Source organism: Zootoca vivipara, chromosome Z1 (assembly GCF_965207765.1).
Source record: "Zootoca vivipara chromosome Z1, rZooViv2.hap1.1, whole genome shotgun sequence".
Classification (NCBI taxonomy): Eukaryota; Metazoa; Chordata; class Lepidosauria; order Squamata; family Lacertidae; genus Zootoca; species Zootoca vivipara.
This window is the reverse complement of record NC_142583.1, coordinates 65553769-65574054: the sequence shown is the minus strand read 5'-3', so window position 1 is coordinate 65574054 and position 20286 is coordinate 65553769. Positions and strand designations below refer to the sequence as shown.

General features: G+C 45.7%; 2 protein-coding genes across 7 annotated transcripts in view; one reads left to right on the top strand and one right to left on the bottom strand.

Annotated features, from left to right (window-relative positions):
• Positions 1 to 7337: 7337 nt before the first annotated feature.
• On the top strand, positions 7338 to 12187 carry STBD1 (starch binding domain 1). Its single transcript, XM_035103108.3, has 2 exons — positions 7338 to 7816; positions 10991 to 12187. Exons 1-2 carry the CDS (start codon positions 7567 to 7569, stop codon positions 11758 to 11760), a joined length of 1020 nt encoding a protein of 339 aa, XP_034958999.3. The 5' UTR covers positions 7338 to 7566; the 3' UTR covers positions 11761 to 12187.
• A 5337-nt stretch (positions 12188 to 17524) lies between these two features.
• The window catches only part of CCDC158 (coiled-coil domain containing 158), a 48894-nt gene continuing 46132 nt past the window's right edge, over positions 17525 to 20286 (bottom strand). For all 6 annotated transcript variants that reach the window (XR_015947812.1, XR_015947813.1, XM_060278372.2 and 3 more), the window contains 3 exons: positions 19638 to 19658; positions 18669 to 18770; positions 17525 to 17712 (listed from right to left, as the gene is read on the bottom strand). Coding sequence is in view for 4 of the 6 variants with exons in the window: in XM_060278372.2 (XP_060134355.2) it covers positions 17636 to 17712; positions 18669 to 18770; positions 19638 to 19658 (200 nt within the window). In the remaining 2 variants the exon portion in view is untranslated. The remainder of the gene's footprint in view (positions 17713 to 18668; positions 18771 to 19637; positions 19659 to 20286) is intronic.

The window sequence follows — 20286 nt, the reverse complement described above, 5'->3', positions numbered from 1 at the left end:
TCAGCCAATTAGTTGCAGCACCCTAAAGAACTCTGAATAAGCAGCTTGCTCCCCAAAAGGATGGCTTTGATCCTCTAATTCTGGGGCCAGATCATTCCTGCTAGGCTCCATCCCTTCCCTGAGAAGTCGAGGACCTTAAAGGGACTGTCCTCTGGCTTGGATCCTAGCAGCAGTGGCTGGTGCCTATTGAGACTGATAGGATGGGAGGCAGGGAGACCAAGGCTGTGCTCACACTCCTGTTTACTGCACACTCACTGTGTTTCCAGTTCTGTGTTTCTAATCTATGTTCACATGGCATTATCCAAAAGGCATGTATCCTGCATGTCGTTATGAGATACTACTGTTTGATGTGTTGTTTGCTCAACAAGTTTCACATCAACTGGAGTCCTTTGAATGTTCCTAAGTTGTCCTGACCCCACCTGGTATGTACACGAACAGAACCAAATTGAAGCAATGCTGGTGAGAATAAACACCTAGAGGGGGAAAAGAGCTGTGAAATACACAGGGTGGGGTGGGGGACTTCACCACTCTCTAATGTAAACACACGCCAGCAGTAGGTGGAGCCACAGATAGTGACAGCAATGAGCCAAATAATTCTGCTATTGTTCCCATCCTCCTTCCCGAGTTCTGCAAGGGCAACATTAACACTAAGGGGAGGAGGAGGACAGGCAGTGCCACCCCCAGGGCCGGCAGCTGGGGGATGGCTGAGAGCAGATCAACGCTGGCGAGACAGTGCCCCATTTGCCATAATGAAGCAGCGCCCTCCACTGGATCTTGGCATTCGTCCTCCTCCTCCAGGTTAATTCTATAATAGTCCAGCTGGTTGGTTATATGTTCTTGTCAGGGTTTGTTGTGACTACTCTTGAGTAACGACCGTCCACATGCTTGTCTTTCAGACGTTTTTGTTGGTGCACATTATTTACAGTGAAACAGATTGCTCATTTCATGTCTACCCGCTCGAGTCAGATTCCTGCACTAAATCCTTCCGCGTTCTCGACCAGCATAAAAGCCTCGGAACTGAGAAGCGCCTCCCTTTCCTCCTCTTTCTCAGTTCCGTCGTCGTCGGAGGGACGGGTCTTCTGTCTGCCCTATTCCTGTCCACTCTTTCCGCCTCCCTCTCTTCCTGCCTATGGATCAGGGGCTCTTTAGTGTTGCCAGAGCCCTGGCACTCCCTCTCCGTTTCCTGACACCCTTTCAGACCCCTCACTCTCATGACTGCTTGGAGACGGGCTGCTTCTGATGAGGGGGGGGGTTCTCTGTAATCCCTCCCCCTTACAGCTCTGAACCAGTTACTGGCCCTTTGCTGGCCTGAACTGGAATCAAATAGGTTGCAGCCGGTCAAGCAAAAACAAAATTAATATTATGACTCCTTGCTTGGAAGTACACAGCATTGAACTCTGAATATACCACATTTTTCCGTGTATAAGATGCCCCCTATTTTGGGGAACTCAAAATTAAGAAACTGCACTATGTACTGTCTGTATATAAGACGACCCCTTATCTTAAACTTCAAAAATTTAGGGGAAAATATAGTCCTATATGGATAAATATGGTAGATTTCTGAATACAGGACTGCACAGGTGTTTGATTTTGGCTGGCCTAAATAAACGGTTCTGCTTGACGTCTAATTGTAGACTTGTTCAGGAACTGTCCTTGAAACCACCCACAGCAGGAGAGCCACCTTTATCTGCACAGGCTTCCTGGAAAGCTGGCTGTGATTTCACTTTCACAATATCAGCAGATTGGTCCTGACAGTCGGTAACAGATGGTTAAGGTGCTAAATGCTTCATAAGATAAATAAACCACAGCACTACTCATTATGAGAGGGTGAGGCCTCTTGTTCCAGGGCTTTTGTGAATCTTTTAAAGAAACCCAAACTAGCACGTCCACCTGTATTTCTTTCAGCACTGCAAGTTCCATTTGGCAATGGTAGGGAGTTACTCTGGACTTGCTCAATCGTTTCTAAGTGGTTTCAGGAAAAAAAAACCATTCGTTTTCTGCTCTTTCTACCCAATAAACCTAGGGTTGGACCTCCAGATGTTGCTGTGCACTCCATCATTCTCAACCACTGACCATGCTGGCTGAAGCTGCTGGGAGTTGGAGTCCAGCAACATATGGAGGGCCACTGCGTAGCTACCCTTGCAGGAAAGTAAGATTTGAATGTGCAATGCTAAGTTAACCGTGGGGATGTCCCAATGGATACGCAGCTTTAAGGACACCCAGTCTATATGTATAAAGGCACAATCCACTGGGAACTTCATCTGCACAAGTCCAAGTGAAATGTATGGAAGATGTGCAAGAACACTATTTCCATGGGGCTTACAAAGGAGAACTTTCTGATGGATTGTGCCCTCAAATTGATGCTGTACAAATTCAGATAATTGTAAAATGGCACAAGCTTAACATTATAGCTTATAAAAGAATCTGAAACCTTACAAACATTACTACAGTACTGTTTTCCACTTCTCAAAATTACAAAATGTAATAAACAAGTGGGCCCTGCAGCAAAAATTGTATGTATATTGCTCCTGTTCAAGATACTGTACTCCATTTGACTTCTCCTGTACATTTTAGTATACCCTAACATCATCATCATCTTCTTCTTTGGCGATCACTCATAGCCGAGTAAGATTGCTTCCATAAACACGATTTTAACAATGGGTCCGTAAGTGACTGTGGAGGCCAATTCTGGATCCACATGTCCTTCCACAGTGGGGACATTGGTTTCCAGGCGGGAGTTGATCACGGTGGGGATTTGCCAAGCGTGCCTTCCTCTTAGCACGTCTCTCCCTTGCGTCCTGAGATCAAGTTTCTTCAAAGCCCATGACACCTTTGGTAAAGGCTGTTCTCCAACTGGAGCGCTCACAGGCCAGTGTTTCCCAGTTGTCAGTGTTTATACTACATTTTTAAAGATTTGCCTTGAGACAATCTTTAAACCTCTTTTGTTGACCACCAGCATTACGCTTTCCATTTTTAAGTTCGGAATAGAGTAGTTGCTTTGGAAGACGGTCATCAGGCATCCGCACCACATGACCAGTCCAACGAAGTTGATGTTGAAGAATCATAACATATTATACATTTAAAAGTGCATGATGTCCCCACACAAATAATGGGAATTCTAGTTTTTAAAACGGTGATGGGAATTGTAGCCTTGTGAGGTGTGAACTAAAGTTCTTAGGATTATTTGGAGAAACTGCAGGGAGCATGCTTATAGAATCATAGAGTTGGAAAAGACCACAAGGGCCATCCAGTCCAACCCCCTGACAAGCAGGAAGCACCATCAAAGCATTCTTGACATATGCCTGTCAAGCCTCTGCTTAAAGACCTCCAAAGAAGGAGACTCCACCACACTCCTTGGTAGCAAATTCCACTGCTTAGTCCTCGGTGAGTTATTTTTGCCCTCTGCTGACTTCCCTCTTGTATGTGGGGAGTGCTGTTTTGGCTGTGCAAAACAATGGCACTTACAACCTGAAGTCCAATTTGGAGGGAAGGTTGCTGTGCTTAGCCTATCACAGCAGAAGGAAGGAAGGAAGGAAGGAAGGAAGGAAGGAAGGAAGGAAGGAAGGAAGGAAGGAAACCATAACCACTAACAGCACAATCCTACACATGTTCACTTTGAACTTAGCCACATGGAGATGAAGACATGATTGTTTCATTTCTGACTAAGAGCTGTGGGGAGGCAGGCATTCAAATACTGTATGAGAAGTCTGATGTTGCCACTGTGAAGACTGGACACTTGTGTGTCTATAAATTAAAATGACATTTAATATCCCATCAAGGTAAAAGCTCTGAATGACATGGGAAGATTAAGAACCCTAACTACTGGAAATAGATTCACAGACATCCAATTAGCCATTCCCTTTTTAACGAGATAGCTGGGAATGAGATCTCATTAGTGCGTCTTAGAATTCAAATTATGACCATGATTAAAGAAAGATAAAAATAATGGATTGAAAATAAATATTCTGTTCAGAAGGGATGTGGGTATATTTTCCAGCACTTGAAGCAACAACTAAATTAGTTTCTTGATGCAGAGTCTCTTTACTGACATCTAATTTATCATTTTTGTAGCTCTGCAAAGTCTGTACTGCAAAGCTTCTTGCAGTCAACTTCCTTGGCTGTTGGTTTAATCTTTCACCAGAATAATCTTTTAATCCTGTCCTAAAATCTGACATCACTGCTTCAAGAGTAGCATCAAAATGGGTAATAAAATTGAATTAGCATAATTAGTAAATCTAATTTGTTTTAATAGGATCTGATAGCCCTGACAAGACTTACCCGCCCACTCTTTGCAAAATCCTTCATTTCTTTGGACTTCATCACAAATAAGGAAGGGCAATGTGGTATTAAGAAATCTAATCTAGTTTGTGGAAGCTTTTTTATTTTTATTTTTAAAGAAAAAAAGTAATTCCAGAAGAGAAGGGGGGGGGGTTGAACCCAGCACTTAGAAAGCTCAACAATCCTCATAAATATAATTCTGCTTGCAATTGTTGGAATTCATCTTCACAGCACCTGATGCTGAGCTCGTCATGAGAGGGTGATAGAAGCAATAACTCTTCTATTACATGGGAATAGATATAAACTTGTCACTGTTGCTTATACAAAGGAGCCATGGAGGTTTTGTTGTTGTTGTGGGGAGCATTTTGGGCAACCACCCAGGGTCCCACACCTCTTGTGCAAAATTCTGCCTGCCTCTTTAAACCAGCTGTGTTGCAAGCAAGCAGGTCCATTCCTATAATAACACAGGCTGAGGACCTTTCCCCACTTAACCCATTGACATCAGTATGCTAGTTCATTGAACGATGGCTGTCTGTATGTCTCCCCCTTGCGCATACATGCCAGTTTGCCCAGTTTACTCAGGACATCACAAGAAGGCATTTTGTTTCAGTAAGAGGGAAAATAGGACTCTCAGCAAACTAGAGAAGATAATGTCTTTCATTCTTTTACTAGAAGAAGGGGTGGGGAGGTGGCACAAGAAAGTGACTCAGTTATTGGCCAGAATGACTGCTCCCCACATCAAATGGGGGGTGCCTTTTGCATGATCACGTGCAGCCTCCCCCCCCATCCCAATGCGACTCCTGGTAGTTTGGGCTGGCCTCATCCTCCCCAGGCTGGATACCTGGAGGTCTCCGCCTACCTCAGCCAATCGTCCAATCCCGCCTGGGGAGGCGTTGCCAGGGGGTTGGCCAGGTAAGGGGAGAGACCGTCCTGCCCACACAACAGAAGGTGAATCTTACCTGCCAAGTGCTAGTCAGCTCCAGAGCTTTTACCACCCTCCTCTCCCCTCCCTCAGTTAAGTCTTCTTTGCAGGTTAACCTCTTCTCCACAGGTATGCAGGCGCTGCTATGTCAAGGTCGCTGTTGAAGGGCCGGAAAGGAATTTTCCTGCATTGGCACGTAGCAAAACGTCACAACTTTGGTGGTTTCAGGCCTTGGGCGGAATCCTTTAGTCTATCTTCCTAAAGGGGGTGTGTGAAGCGGTGATCCACGCCCCCTAGGTTTCCCTGTTAAAGGGGTCTTGGGGGAGGCATTGGCCATAGCTGAGAGGTTGTCATTGCTCTCTCCTCCAATGGCGGCGACAAAACGGGGGGGGGGAGCCCTCTGCTTGAACATATGTTCTCCAGAGCCAGCCCTATCCCCACACATTCTGGATAATCCTGAAGTCTTCCAGATCCCCGGCTGGGGATTGGGAAGGATAAATGCCCAATGCCTGAGCCAAGGTCTCCCTACATCTGAAACTTAATAAAGTTGTAGCCAATTTTAATCCCATAGCACGTTGTCTTGAGTAATTATTCTGCTAGATCAAGTGAAGTAATAGTACCACTGTATTCTGCTCTGGTCAGACCTCACCTGGAGTACTGTGTCCAGTTCTGGGCACCACAGTTCAAGAAGGATACTGACAAGCTGGAACGTGTCCAGAAGAGGGCAACCAAAATGGTCAAAGGCTTGGAAACGATGCGTTATGAGGAACGGCTTAGGGAGCTGGGTATGTTTAGCCTGGAGAAGAGAAGGTTAAGGGGTGATATGATAGCCATGTTCAAATATATGAAAGGATGTCATATAGAGGAGGGTAAAAGATTGTTTTCTGCTGCTCCAGAGAAGCGGAAACGGAGCAATGGATTCAAACTACAAGAAAGAAGCTTCCACCTAAACATTAGGAGGAACTTCCTGACAGTAAGAGCTGTTCGACAGTGGAATTTGCTACCAAGGAGTGTGGTGGAGTCTCCTTCTTTGGAGGTCTTTAAGCGGAGGCTTGACAGCCATATGTCAGGAATGCTTTGATGGTGTTACCTGCTTGGCAGGGGGTTGCACTGGATGGCCCTTGTGGTCTCTTACAACTCTAGGATTCTATGATTCTATGCTCTGGGGTCGCCTGGGGTCGGGGGGACTCCACCTGTCCACACGATATCTCTAAATATCCCCCTCCCCACCAAATGGCAAATACAAAATGTGTTCCAATCAAGGGAAGTCATGGTATCATGGTCAGAACAACCACACCTGGAATACTGTGTCCAATTGTGAGCACTCCAATTTCAGAAGGATATTGACAAGCTGGAACATGTGCAGATAGGGCAGCCAAGATTATCAAAGGTCTGGAAACCAAGTCTTATGAGGAACGGTTGAGGGAGCTGGGTATGTTTAGCCTGGAAAAGAGGAGACTGAGAGGAGATATGATAGCCATCTTTAAATATTCCAAGGACTGTCACACGGAAGATGGAGCAAGCTTGTTTTCTCCTGTTCTGGAGGGTAGGCTTCAAGTTACAAGAAAGGAGATTCCGACTCTACATCAGGAATAACTTTCTGATAGTAAGATCTGTTTGACATGGAATGGAGACCCTCAGAAGGTGGGAGACACTCCTTCCTTGGAGGTTTTTAATGGCCATCCATCTTTTATGATATAGTTGAGAATCTTGCATTGCAGGGGGTTGGACTAGATGACTCTCGGGATCCCTTCCAAGCCTACAATTCTATGATTCTACGAAAAATATTCAATAACATTTAAAAAGCCCTGTTCTCAGTGATTTTGGAAAACAGGAGCCGGTTTTCCTGCTCAGTGCTTCCCCTTTCCCCAATCAAGTGGTGTATACATTTTATGAAACAGAAAAATGAATAAATAGCAGCATATAGAGAGAGCACAGAGATGGGGGCAAAACATACGAATAAAAATAAATCAAGTTCTACTATTTACAGTATTAGCTGTAAAGCCCCGCTGCGTTTCTCCCAGGAGGAGAGTAAGCGAGTGCAAGCGCGGAATGAACGGCTACCTCGGCATCTCGGAGCTGGAGCCGAAGCTAATCCGCTTCGCTTCGCCGCTGCTCCACTTGACACGAGGTGGAGGAGGAGGAGGAGGAGGAGAGTAAGAGGAACGAGCAGGTGCGGCGGCTCCACCCCGAAGGCCCGTCCTGGGCCGCAGCATGCAAGGCTCCTCCCTGGGCCGGGCTCCTGGCTCCTCTCCGGGCCCATATAAGGCTCCCGCCGCGGGAGGGAGACCCCTCCAGCCCTCGCTCGGGCCTGCCGCCGTGCCTCGCCTCACGTCTCCCCGGGCGACTCTCCTCGCTCTCCGGCCATGGCTGCGGCGGGGGCGGGCGAGGAGGGTGGCGGCGGCGGCGGGGCCCAGGCCGACGCCCCGGCGGCGCCTCTTCGCCCCGCTCCTCACCCGCTCGGCGGCGGCGGAGGAGAGCCCGTGGCGGGTCTGTGGCCGGCCTTGCTGGTGGCGCTGGTGGCGGCGCTCCTCGCCTGGCTCTGGTACGGCCGCGGAGACGGCAAGGGGAAGGAGGAGGCCGGGGGGTCCCCTCAGCGGCAGCGCGGAGACCGAGGTACGGCACCTGGTTCCCTCCCTCCCTGAGGGGAACTCAATAATAATAATAATAATCATAATAACAACTTTTATTCTTTCTACCCCGCCCACCTGACTGCGTTGCTAAGTTGGTTCCTTAACTTTTCCTGCCTCCCCTAACTGCTCCTCTCCCAACTTCTTCCTTTCCTGCCTCGCTTCGTCCCTGAGGGGGTCTTTGTGGGGTTCTCCTCGCTGCCCCATGTCTTGCAGTGACACCCCCACACAAAAAAATACCTGGGGTTTTCTCTCTTCTCCCCGCAAAGGACAGCGTGCATCATGCGCTTTCCACGCCGGCCCCGCTTTCCCTTCTCGTGTCCCCGGTGGTCTTGAGAAGGGAGCGCGAGTTGGGTTAGAAAAAAATAAAATATGCCCTCCGTGCATTGGAGAGCTTCTAGGTAAACCTACTCCTTTGGCCATAATCACTCCCGTAAAGTACGTGTTGTGGGGTGGGTGGGTGGGGGGGTTGAAGCAGGGTTCAACCCCTCTGCTTTTGCTTTTTATTTTTTTATTCATTAAATTTGTGTGTTGCAAATTTATACCCACACCCTGGTGTGCTAGATGCTTAAAAATAAAATAACACATGCAACTATTGTAAGAGCTGTGCCGCAGGGGAACAGAAAGGCTGTGGGCTCTCTTTCCTTGGAGGTTTCATAGCAGAGATTGGATGGTCCTCTTTCATGTATGATCTAGTTGAGATTCCTGCAGGGGGTTGGAGTAGATGACTCTTAGGGTCTCTTCCAGCTCTACAATTCTGTGATTCTACGCTCCTTGGAGAAGCATCCCCCCCAACCCCATCCTGTGATCCTCCAGATGTTTTAGGCTACAGCACCCATTATCCCAGTGCAAAACTAGCACCTGCTTGGGGAAGCCTGCCCTGCAGGGCTGTTGTGCACTGCATGCAAATTCAGGAGATGCCGCTTCTACCCAGGATGGAGTGGTTGGCAGTAATTATTCCTCTTGATTTTCCTCCCATAACATGCCTTATGGTTCCTCATCTGAATGAGGGAATAGGGAGCACCTGCTTCCTTTAATTGCTTGAGGCCCCTATCTGAAAAGCCTGTTCCATGTTTTGTTTTGTTTTGCCTTGCCTTGCCTTGCCTCCTGCTGCTATGTGTGCAAGAAGAAAAGAGACTTATAGCTGGCGCTTGGTCCTGAGTGAGTCTGACCCACTGCCCCAGACTTGGTGACCTGTGTCAGAGTTCCCCTCTCCTCCTCCTCCTGGAGGAAATGGACCCCCCTCTTTTCAGATCTCATGAGCTCAGAGAAACACAGGAAGGTGCTTTATAGAGCCCAAACCATTAACCTATCTAACTTGGCACTGTCAACACTGACTGGCAGTGGCTGCCTAGGATTTCAAACGGGGGACATGCTCAGTCCCACCTTGAGGTGGCAAGGGTTGAACCAGGGACCTTCTTAGGGCAAAGCAAGTGCTGTACCACTGAGCCGCAGCCTTTCATACGTGAGCTACTGCAAAAACCAACTCTGATCTCCTGCTGCATATGCATCTTGCTTGCTTGCTGATTGTTGCACTGATGATTTACATGTGTGGAAGTGTTGTAGTTGGAAACAGGTTTCATTTTCCACAAATGAAAACAGAAGTGAAAGTAATCATCTAATGGGAATAAGAAGTGATTCATATTCATGTATGAATCAGCCTTTGAAGCTGTTAATGGCATTATCTCCCCGCAGCCTGCTCTCTATGCTTCTGTTTCTGCTTGTTCTCAGTAATAGAAAAGAAGCAGAGATACGATCAGAGCACATAACCTGAAGGAGTGAGCTGGAATTTATTGGCTTCTTGCTATGCTACTAAGCAACTTTTCAGCATGGCTTCAGCTGCTATGGAAAGGCAGGCAGGAGAAGTATATTGGCAGTTGTGACCTTTTGCATTGCCACACTTCCATCAGGCAGAGCTCTTGTCTTTTAGTTCTGGCTGTCCCGTGGGAATCCTTTCCTAAGAACTTGGGCTGCGCACTAGCCTGATGGACACTTATGGGCAACGCTAATGTAAATCAAGCCATCGGCTATTTTTAGTTCCCGTGTGGGAATAGCATGCTCGTCATTAAGCATATTCACGTGGGAATAGCAGCTCGTCATTAAGCACATTCACGTCAGAGCAGAACAAGAATCTTGTAAAATCTAGCAGAGTCCAAAACAATAAAATGCAAGGTTATGGCTGGGGAACCATTTGCTGACCATGAGTTTAAAAATAAACTTCCGTAAGAAAAAAAGAAAGGCAAACGAGTGTCAGTATATTACTGTAATAATGATGGCTTCACACCACTTTCATTCGAGTTGATACTGCTGTTTCCAACTTCTGTCCAATTAGGACAGAAAAAAGAAGGGGTGGGATTTAGTGATACATTTGTGGGGAGCCAAATCTGGGCAAAATTCTTTCATTGGGCCATTTCTGTCATTGTGTGGCCAAGCCGTTTTCTGCCATGACTATAGTTGCTCATCTGCCAACTGGCTTCAAGTACAATCTGGCATCTAGCAGCAGATAGTTGGATGTGGTCCAGTAAGTGGTGCATTAGAGCCCTTTCCTGGGGTTGGTTGTCTCTGGCAGTTTTCTTGCTTATATATTTTTAGTTTTGTATAGTGTTTCACTTGCAAAGCTTCAGCCAGATCGGGGTAATGGTTGTGGCTTGCTCACTCATGTGCAGTTAAATTTGCTTCATCCTTGTAGTTTGAGGGAAAACCTTTCAGCACTCCCATAAGTGCTATGAAAGCATTTAAACAAAAAACCTTGCATACACATTTACAAGGATTCCACAGATAGGTGTGGCTGAAGATGCTGCAGTTGGGAAAGGCAGGAGGAACTTGATGAGGATGGTCTCAAATGGTGGTAGAAGGTGGGAATTAGTAGAAATCTGATGTTCACCAGTTGCTGCCGGGGACAAAAATAATGTTTGTGTGCTAGCGTTAGATTGCAGGGAGACCACAATTTGTGAGGAGTTAAATTACTTTGAGTGGCACTCAGCAAAATTCTACTCAGAGTAAACCTACTGAAATGAATGAACCTGGGACTGGTGTTGGTAGAAATAGCAAATATCATCCCTTGTAAAGAAGCCCAACTTGCTACAGTACATGAATTGAGACATAGACAGGGACTTAGAAATTGTGTTCTTCTTGGCTAACTGACATTCTTTCTGTTTAGAATCCCTTCAGAGAAGCTATGAGCCTGCTGTAACTGAAACAAAGCCAATCAATGTGTCCAGCGCCCAGGAGCCAGTGGGGAACCAGCTGGGTCCTCCAGGAGAACACAGTTCCCCTGATGTTCCTGGAGAGTTTCCTGAAAGAGAGCAACCGGCCGAGGAATCTACGACCCCCTTAATGAACTACAAGGAATATCTAAGGAACGAAGCATTCGGTTACCCAACGACAGCACCTCAACAGAGCCCAGAAGCTGAAGTTCATGAGGCGAGTACTTCAGCAGAAGCAGGTGCCCCTAGCGACAAGCATGAGGAGAGATGTGCGGAACAGAGGCACCATCACTCTGTGGACCACGAGGAATGGGAAATCGTCCCTGAACATTCAGCGTGGAGAGAGGCTACAAGGAAGAGCAGCGTGGACGATGCAAGCAGCAAGGACCCAGAGCAAGCCAAGAGGGTTGCTGCCGTGTCTCCAATGCCTCAGACTGTCCATGTGACGTTTCGAGTACATTACATCACTCACTCGGAAGCCCAGCTGATTGCCATCACAGGTGACCATGAGTGTCTAGGCCAGTGGCACCACTATGTACCACTCAGGTGTGACAAGGATGGGTTCTGGTCAGACTCTGTTGTCTTACCGGTTGATACCAGAGTTGAGTGGAAGTTCATTGTGGTGGAGAATGGGAAAGTCAGACGGTGGGAAGAATGTGACAATCGAACCCTGATGACTGAACATGAGGATCGAGTGGCCCATAAGTGGTGGGGATTTCACTGAATCTGGCCTAGCACAGGGGTTGTTTTTATTCCATTTCACTATAGTGAGTTTTCCTGTTCTTGCCTACCTTAGTATATCTCTCTGCTGCATGTTTTGCCAGAACTGCCTTAGATTAAAGTGTCTCTGCTGCTAGCTTAGGCTTTTAAGATATGAAGGAAGCTCTTCAAACTGAATCAGACCAAAGCCTTCCTAGTGACAGACATGTTAGAGCTGTCTAGCGGGTGGTGTTTCAAAACAGCTCCCTGCATAAAAAAGCTTTAATCCCTAAACTTGAGATTGTACTGTGCAAGGAGATAGGAACATTGAATGTGGACACTGGACTGACAGAGCAGGAGAAGGTGCAGTTAAACTACACTGTAACTGTCTGTTAAAATGTTCTTAACTTATGACTGCAAAAGGAAACAATAAAGATGATTTTTAGACTGGTGACCGTCCTTTATATCTCGAGACCTAAAGTAGAAGTTGTCTCTGCCTTCTAGTCAGTAAGAATTAAACAGAAGCTCCTTTGCCCTTCCCAGGTTGCCCTCATGATTCGACAGTAATCCTTCGTTGCCACTGTTCTCACAATGTACTTTTATGAGAAACAGAGAAATGGTTCCTCCCATTTGAGATGCTCAGCACATGTTTGGGACATGTACTACCGTAACTGTCACAGAAGCATGTTGACCATAGTTAAGATCCTAGTTTCCCTGGCTTGTTCCCCCCTGATAGGATTTCAAAATTGCTACTGCTTTGCACAGTAGGAATATCTGCGACTACATATCTAGAGGTTGTGGATCTTTCCAATGAAAGGTAATGGTTTCTTTCTAACCATGTCTTTGACAGGGGGTTGTTGAAAGACTTGAAGGAAGTGTAGCCCCCTCTCTCTTAAGAAGGAAACAATGGAGGCAGGTTGAATGAACTGTTACTTGTAGATCAGCGATGGGGAACCGCTGGTCTGCAGGGCCTAATGAGGCTGCCCTGTTTGCCCCATGAGGCTCTTTTGGCTAACCATGCACACCTGCTATTAGATATGATGTCAAGTGTAGGGCAGGTAAAGGTGTGGCTGGGGTGAAAGAGGGTTTGCAGCATGCAAAGCGTTGCTAGTCAGATGATAGCCCTTTCAGAGCACTGTGGCTTTGTCCTCATGGGTTGTTTTCAGATTGAGTGGGCAAAGGAAAGAAGCTCAGCTGACATCATTGCAATGTTGAGCAATTGACAGGTCCATAAGGTGTGGGAGAGAAGGATCCACTCAGCCCCAGGCCTAAAGTTACAGGATTTTTTAAAATGTTTCAGTGTTTGTTTCTACACATAATCTGATCCTTACATCAATATTACATTGATGGACTTCAGATTGGGGATAGAAGAGTTCGTTCAGTGCACTTTTTGCAGCAGACACAATTCAGTGGGTCAGAACTTGCTTGTGGATCAGAAAGAAACTCCCAATTGGATTATGCAGTTACCTTGATTTTGCAGTGCAGTTTGGGTGCACAAATGCATATAAAAATACATACAGTATTTCACAGTTAAAATACAAAACACATATTCTATGGGAAAACTTGATTTTGCGGGGGGGGGGGATGCATACAATTTAAAATGTAAACTTCATGCATTCTTTGTAAAATATCTATACAAAGTAGGATTAAATGGGCCTATGATTGAATGCCAGCAAGAGTGAAATGGGAGGGCTTTCCTGTGCATTCCGATTTGGAATTATGGCAGCTGAGATAAGAGGCACAAAATGTTATTAGGGCTTATTTTTCACCCTCCAAATGGCTACGTATTGGTATCGGATAAGCCCAGCCCTCTTGTTTGGCTGCAAAGAAGTGAAGATGAAAGTTGTTCAATAAGATGCCTTTATACTTTTCCTGAAGAGCTCAAAATGAACCAGGGGATATTATTAGCACTGACCACAGATCATCTTAAAGTACAGCATTATACCGCAAATGCTTTTGGCACCACACTTAACTTGGCAAGTCTATCTGGGGAGGGAACCATGGGAATTTGCTTCAGGCTTCCATAAAAGCTTCTGCCATACTTAATGAATTCATTAATCTTTAAAGGTGCCTCAGAGCTGGTTGTTCTCAAGGATTTGCAGAGAGGGTGCAAGAAAACAGCAACAAACATGCTTTGGCCAAAATGTAAAAGTTGCAGTATCATTGGAAGGTCCTGGCCATGGTACCCAACTTTGAAGAAGAACTAAAGTCAGTGGGATTACCATTAATATGAGGTTTTGTGCCAAAGAAGACAAAATGGTGTAGGTATGGCTTTTAATAATGTAATAGCCATTGTGGGGAGGCAAGCTGATCATTGGGACCTTGGCATGGAACAACTAGGGGGCATTTATTACTGGACAGCACCATTGTACTCACTGCCTGCTTGCGAGTCTCCCGTACACATCTGCTTGGCCACCATGCAAACAAGATGCTGGGCTACTGGGCCTTTGACTTGATCCAGCAGGACTCTTTATGTTCTTAAATCTACTGTGGTCCTAGTCCTGTCCCTTGGCACTTGCTGTGGTGGGTTTTCTCAATCCCCCTTCTAGTTCCTTTGCTCTCAGCATTCAATAGAAAAACATATAATACTCTTTGTCTTGACATATAATACTCTTTGTCTTGTAATATAGTATCACCACCACCAACGTTTAAGTACAGTATATCAAGACTTTCAAGCATACTTGAGCGGAAGCTTGCCACGCTCTTAAAATACTAAGACAGAAGGGGCTTCCTTGAATGCAAATATTTTTGCTGGTGTTGAGAGTTTTTTGGTTGACTGACACATTACAAAGGTTAAAGCAGTCTTAACAAGGGCTTTTAAGTTTTGCAAATGGGTTTAAAGACATGTTGGAGGCCTGTCTGAGAGGATTATCTGCATTATTTAGCTGATTCAGATGTTCGCATTTTAAAGCCACTTACCCTTCACTAGAATAGCTAAGTGTCTGTTTCTGGGGAATTTATTCTTGCATGGACAGGAGTTGGGCTCGTAATCTCAATTTGCAAAGCTGTGTTTAGCAGATAGCTTCTGTGCTGCTGGTCCGAGTTGATAAAGGAAAATCCACCTGGAACCTGTTTCAGAGTCCAGAGATTCTAAGCAGTACATCTCATTTCCCACAGCATATGTGCATCTTGGACTTTAGTACTGGGTGGTCTGTAGGCTCATGCAGAGCTTGCCTGAGGTCTGGGTCAGCAGTGGTAAGGACTCCCTCCCTTCCTTGGAGGTTTTTAAGCAGAGGTTGGATGGCCATCTGTCATGGATGCTTTACAGTTAAGATTCCTGCATTGCAGGGGGTTGGAATAGATGACCCCTGGAATCCCTTCCAACTCCACAATTCTATTCCATAGAGCCACTACAGGCAACAGGGAGGCCAAAAGACCTGCACTACCACTTTAAAGAAAACTACTGCCTCACTACATGGTCATTCTTTAACCAGAAGGTTTGCAGTGTAATGGTGCTGTAGCAGAGTTCATGAGAGTTTGCTCTCAAAACAGAGAACTGACCTTCCAGATAACTACATTTTAAAGCTGACTAAGTGGTACTTAAGGGATGCAGGTGGCGCTGTGGTCTAAACCACTGAGCCTAGGGCTTGCTGATCAGAAGGTCAGCGGTTCGAATCCCCGCAACGGGGTGAGCTCCCGTTGCTCGGTCCCAGCTCCTGCCCACCTAGCAGTTCGAAAGCACGTCAAAGTGTGGAAAGGTAAACGGCGTTTCCATGCACTGCTTAGTCATGCTGGCCACATGACCCGGAAGGTGTATGCCGGCTCCCTCGGCCAGTAAAGCAAGATGAGCGCCGCAACCCCAGTCATCCGCGACTGGACCTAACGGTCAGGGGTACCTTTATGTTTAAGAGGTACTTTTAGATCAACTTTTTAACAATTAAATTTAAGACCTGTCTGACCAGGCTAAATGGCGTATATGTAAGATGCCATGGCTTTGCAAATATGCCCCTTTTAGGACTTGTTCATTCCCATTACAGCTGAAGCTGTGGTGTTCATTATAACAGACAGATACAGGGAGGTGCATCTTGTGTAAGGCTGCAGCAGTCCAGCTCAAACCTGTTCTGAATCTGTACCCATCTGAGGTTAGCTGGGGCTTCTGGCTAGCTGTTTAGGAAGACAGTGCTTAGAGCAAAATAACAGATTGTCTTTTCTAATACAACAATAAAATTTAGGGGCTGGGCATATAATAGCCTGTTTTTTTATAATCTAGTACTAATCTAGGACCCAGGTGGCGCTGTGGTTAAACCACTGAGCCTAGGGCTTGCTGATCAGAAGGTCGGCGGTTCGAATCCCTGTGACGGGGTGAGCTCCCGTTGCTTGGTCCCAGCTCCTGCCAACCTAGCAGTTCGAAAGCATGTCAAAATGCAAGTAGATAAATAGGAACCGCTACAGCGGGAAGGTAAACGGCGTTTCCATGTGCTGCTCTGGTTTGCCAGAAGCGGCTTTGTCATGCTGGCCACATGACCTGGAAGCTATACGCTGGCTCCCTCGGCCAATAATGCGAGATGAGCGTGCAACCCCAGAGTCGGTCACGACTGGACCTAATGGTCAGGGGTCCTTTACCTTACTAATCACTAGCTCGGTTTTAGGAAGATCTTAACCTATTCTTAGACTCAAGAGTGGGAATATTCCAGTTTTCTAAAAAAGGTAACACCAGTCATGTTAAAACACACCTAGAAGACAGCAGGGAGAGTGTTCTGTATGCTATATATGTATCTCTGAATGCCTGGCATGCTTGGCATATTAGATTTATTTTTAAACTACTCAAGAACATCAACATGTGTGTTTGAGTAAATGGCAGTCTGAAGTAACGGGTACCATGCAACATTCATTCTTCTTAGTTAACTCAAGATTATACCAACTGTAGGATTTACTCCATTGACTTGGCAGTGGATTAGTAACTTTAAAATTATGCCTGTATTTGAATGCAATCCTTGGAAATGGGCGCTGTTTACTTTGGCTGAGATGTATAAAGGGAACGAAAGAGGAATGTGCTGTGCAACCTTACAAAAGACCAAAGTCTACATAGGAATTGAACATAAACACATATACCGAGAGGGGTGCGGTTTCATGAGGAAGGGGGAACTGATGGCACTCAGCCTGCAGGAGCGATCATATGATGGGTGGGTGGAGAGGCAGCCTTCTAAGCAGAACACAGAATACAGCTAGATGGCACCCGTTAATTCACTGCACAGCCACTGCCACCTTGGCAGCAGAGAAAGGAAGTTTGTACATTCATGCAACTCTTACTCAATGCAAACACAAAGTAACAAGATAAATATCTCTGAGCACTGGCATAGATTTCCAACCAGCCCCTCCCTCTCCCAACTTTGACTGGAAAATGCCCTGTGCGGGGCAGGGTGTGTGTGTGTGTCCCCAGTTCATTCTGCACAATTGTTCTAAAAAGGAAATGTGGTGTACCGGTATAAATATAAGATATTAATTGAAATCATAGCATTGTAGAGTTGGAAGGGATCACAAGGGTCATCTAGTCCACCCCCTGCATTGCAGGAATCTTTTGCCCAACGTGAGGCTCGAACCCATGGCCCTCAGATTAAGTGTCTCATATTCTACTGACTGAGCTACCACGTTGGGTCTCCTAAAAGTCCTATTTAAATAATAAAGGATAAGATGCAAGTTCAGATGGTATGAACATTTAGGGAGTTGTTTGTAGCTAAGCCCATCCATTTTTACTCGCCATTTGATGAATATGGCCACTGCCTTTTTTATGCCAACAAGAGCCTGGCACTTTGTTTGCCAAACCTGCTTTTTCTATACAGAGAGGCAGATTACAAAACTATGGCCACTTTTATTATTAAACAGTAACGGTAGGCTTTTAGCATTCCATTTAACAGAGCACAATCTACATACATCTGAGCGATTGAGAACCACACCACATTTCATTTGGACAGCTTCTTCTCCTTCTCCTTTGCCTTCTCAATCTTCTTTTCCTGGCATCGGATCATTGTAGACATTGCTGAAGGTAGCATTGAGGGATGGAACATTAATACACAACAAACGAGGGTAGAAAACACAAAACAAGACGCTCCTGTCCCCCTGCAGGTTGGCTCTTCATGAAACCCAGGCCCGTATTCAACAATGCGCACCAGTGGAAGGGATGAGGTTTGCAAAGAACCTTTTGCATTTACGATCAGAACTTGTTTCTCTTGTCACAAATACCATCCAACCAGCACTGGTAACAGCAGGGGAGTCCCCAGTGCATTGCAAATGAATGAGGGTGCCTTTTCCCAGCATTCTCCACTCCTGTTTTCTGCTTTGCCTGTGTCAAATGACCCCTCCAGGTAGAGATGTTTCCTTGTACACTCAAACATACTGATGGCACGATATACATAAACATGCTGTCAGCAAGGGGTGGTTTGAGCTATTGCCCTTCCTCTGCAGGGGTGGTGCCAGAGCAGGTGCAGGGATTGCGGGGGGGGGGGGATGTCTGTCGGCCCTACTAAGCAGAATGAGCAGCCCCCTTTTCCATAGCAGGACTGGCCTACCATGCTTTTCGCTGTTTTTATTGTACATCGCCTGGAGATTGATTGTAAAGAAGGCGAGTAATAAAATGATGTTTTGAAATAAGTGAAGTAATACACATCACTAAAGGGTGTGTGTCCCCCCCCCGACTATTAAGTACAGAGTTTAAAATCACCTAACTGTACCACTGTTTCCTTTCTTGGTGCGTCTACTCAAAAGTTTGTAGCAGCTGCACCAGGAGTCTCAGAATTACTCCTCCCCAAAGTGATACAGCATACATATTTGCAATGGGCAGTAAAATAATTTGCAAAACAGTTAATTTGACAACTTTTTAGTAAGTGGTACTTCCTGTGTAGAAAGCCTTCTCTTTTTTGTGGGCAGCAACATGTAGGAAGACAAGTCTTATTCCAGGCAAATTACTGAATTGTCAAACAGTGTATGATTTCGTACCTTGGTTTTTCAACTGCAATGTTTCCACTAAGTTTTGCAGACTCTCCATCTTATTCTGTAATTTCCTGCAGGCGTTTCCATTGGCTTCCCCTGCCTGAATAGCTACAGACAAAATATTAAATCACAGTCAGAAATATAAACGCTGTGTTCCTCTGAAAGCAGGCCCGCCATAGTGTTGAAGACCCTGGAACTTGTCCAGGTCACAATTTATTAGTGGCATCACATTAACACTGGCTAATGGTGGTGGTCATGTTGATCTTCTGAAGATCAGCACACTTACACTTGAAATCCTAGTTGTTTAAGGGCCAAAACAGATGCAGTGGGAACGCTGCTAACATTTCTGCCATGCCCACAAAACAGGAATGAAGTATGCTTTACACTTTTCATGAAAAGAAGCATGCAGAGAAGGGAGATTGTACATGAAATGGGAGCCGATTAAAATCCTGCAGATTCCAGGCCAAGTTCACCATCATCTGTGGGGAAACCCAGCTGGAACTGGCTTAACATGAAGCAATGTGGAGCAATTGCTTGGGGAGAACACATTCCAGAAAGCTGGCCATTTTCCTATCACCAAAATCTGTCTATCAGTAATTAAAACCAAGCTCCATACTCAGGCCTGTGGCCATTAAATAATCTATGGACTGTGAAAGCATAGGGGAGAGGAACGTTACTTTTAAGAATATTTTACTATTAGGCTGTCTGTTAGTGTGCTTTTTACTATGTTTTTATCATTGATGTTTTGTAATGTGTTTCTAATGTACACGGCCCTGAGATCTTTTGGTGGTATATAAATTGAAGAAATTAAAACAACCACCACCAAGGCAAGGACGAAAAGGAATGTATGAAGTAGGCAGAATTTCTTTTTCTCGATATTTCAGCGAGCTGGGAGACTGCTGATACATTACAGCAGTGGGAGCAGAATTATTTAGTAAGAAACGTTGCAAAATGTTTCAGTAAAAGTTCACTTACAAGAGGTGGCAAAGGAGATATCTGTTTTGGAAAGAAGAAGGAAAACACCAGTTAAGATACAATAATGTGGTTTTAGATCATGATTCCATGACAATAAAAGGTGCCACTTGACCTTTATTGACACCTGGAGGTTTTGCATGTTTGCACTGATTGGCATGCCAAAAGAGGCCCAACTTCTGCACACGGCATCCTTGGGCACCTGGGAATGGGGTTGCAACACCCTGTTCCCCACCCCAGCCTAGTAGCTCAAGACCCACCATTTTTAATATGCCATGAGTGCTCCTGAATGACTTGAATGTCAGGGGCCTTGTGGGGGCGATTTAAAACGCTCACTTTGCTGACACCTTTTGCTACGCTGCTGCTTGGTGAAAACCACAGGGGAGCACTGTGCTGATGGCTTCCTCAGGCCTGTAGCTGGCTCTGGTGCCAAAAAGCTACCATAAATTTGGGCCGAGTCCTCCATATGCCCCTACATTTTCTGTTCTTTCCCTTTTCCGTGTGACGTTATCACCAAGCCTGTGGGCAATGTCTTCTCCCTTTAATAATAATATATAGTTCTTGGCTGTTGAAGCACATTGCCATTCTGCCAGGGGATCCAATAGGCAAAATGAGGCAATTGCCTCAGGCTGTGTGTGCCTCACAGCCCTTA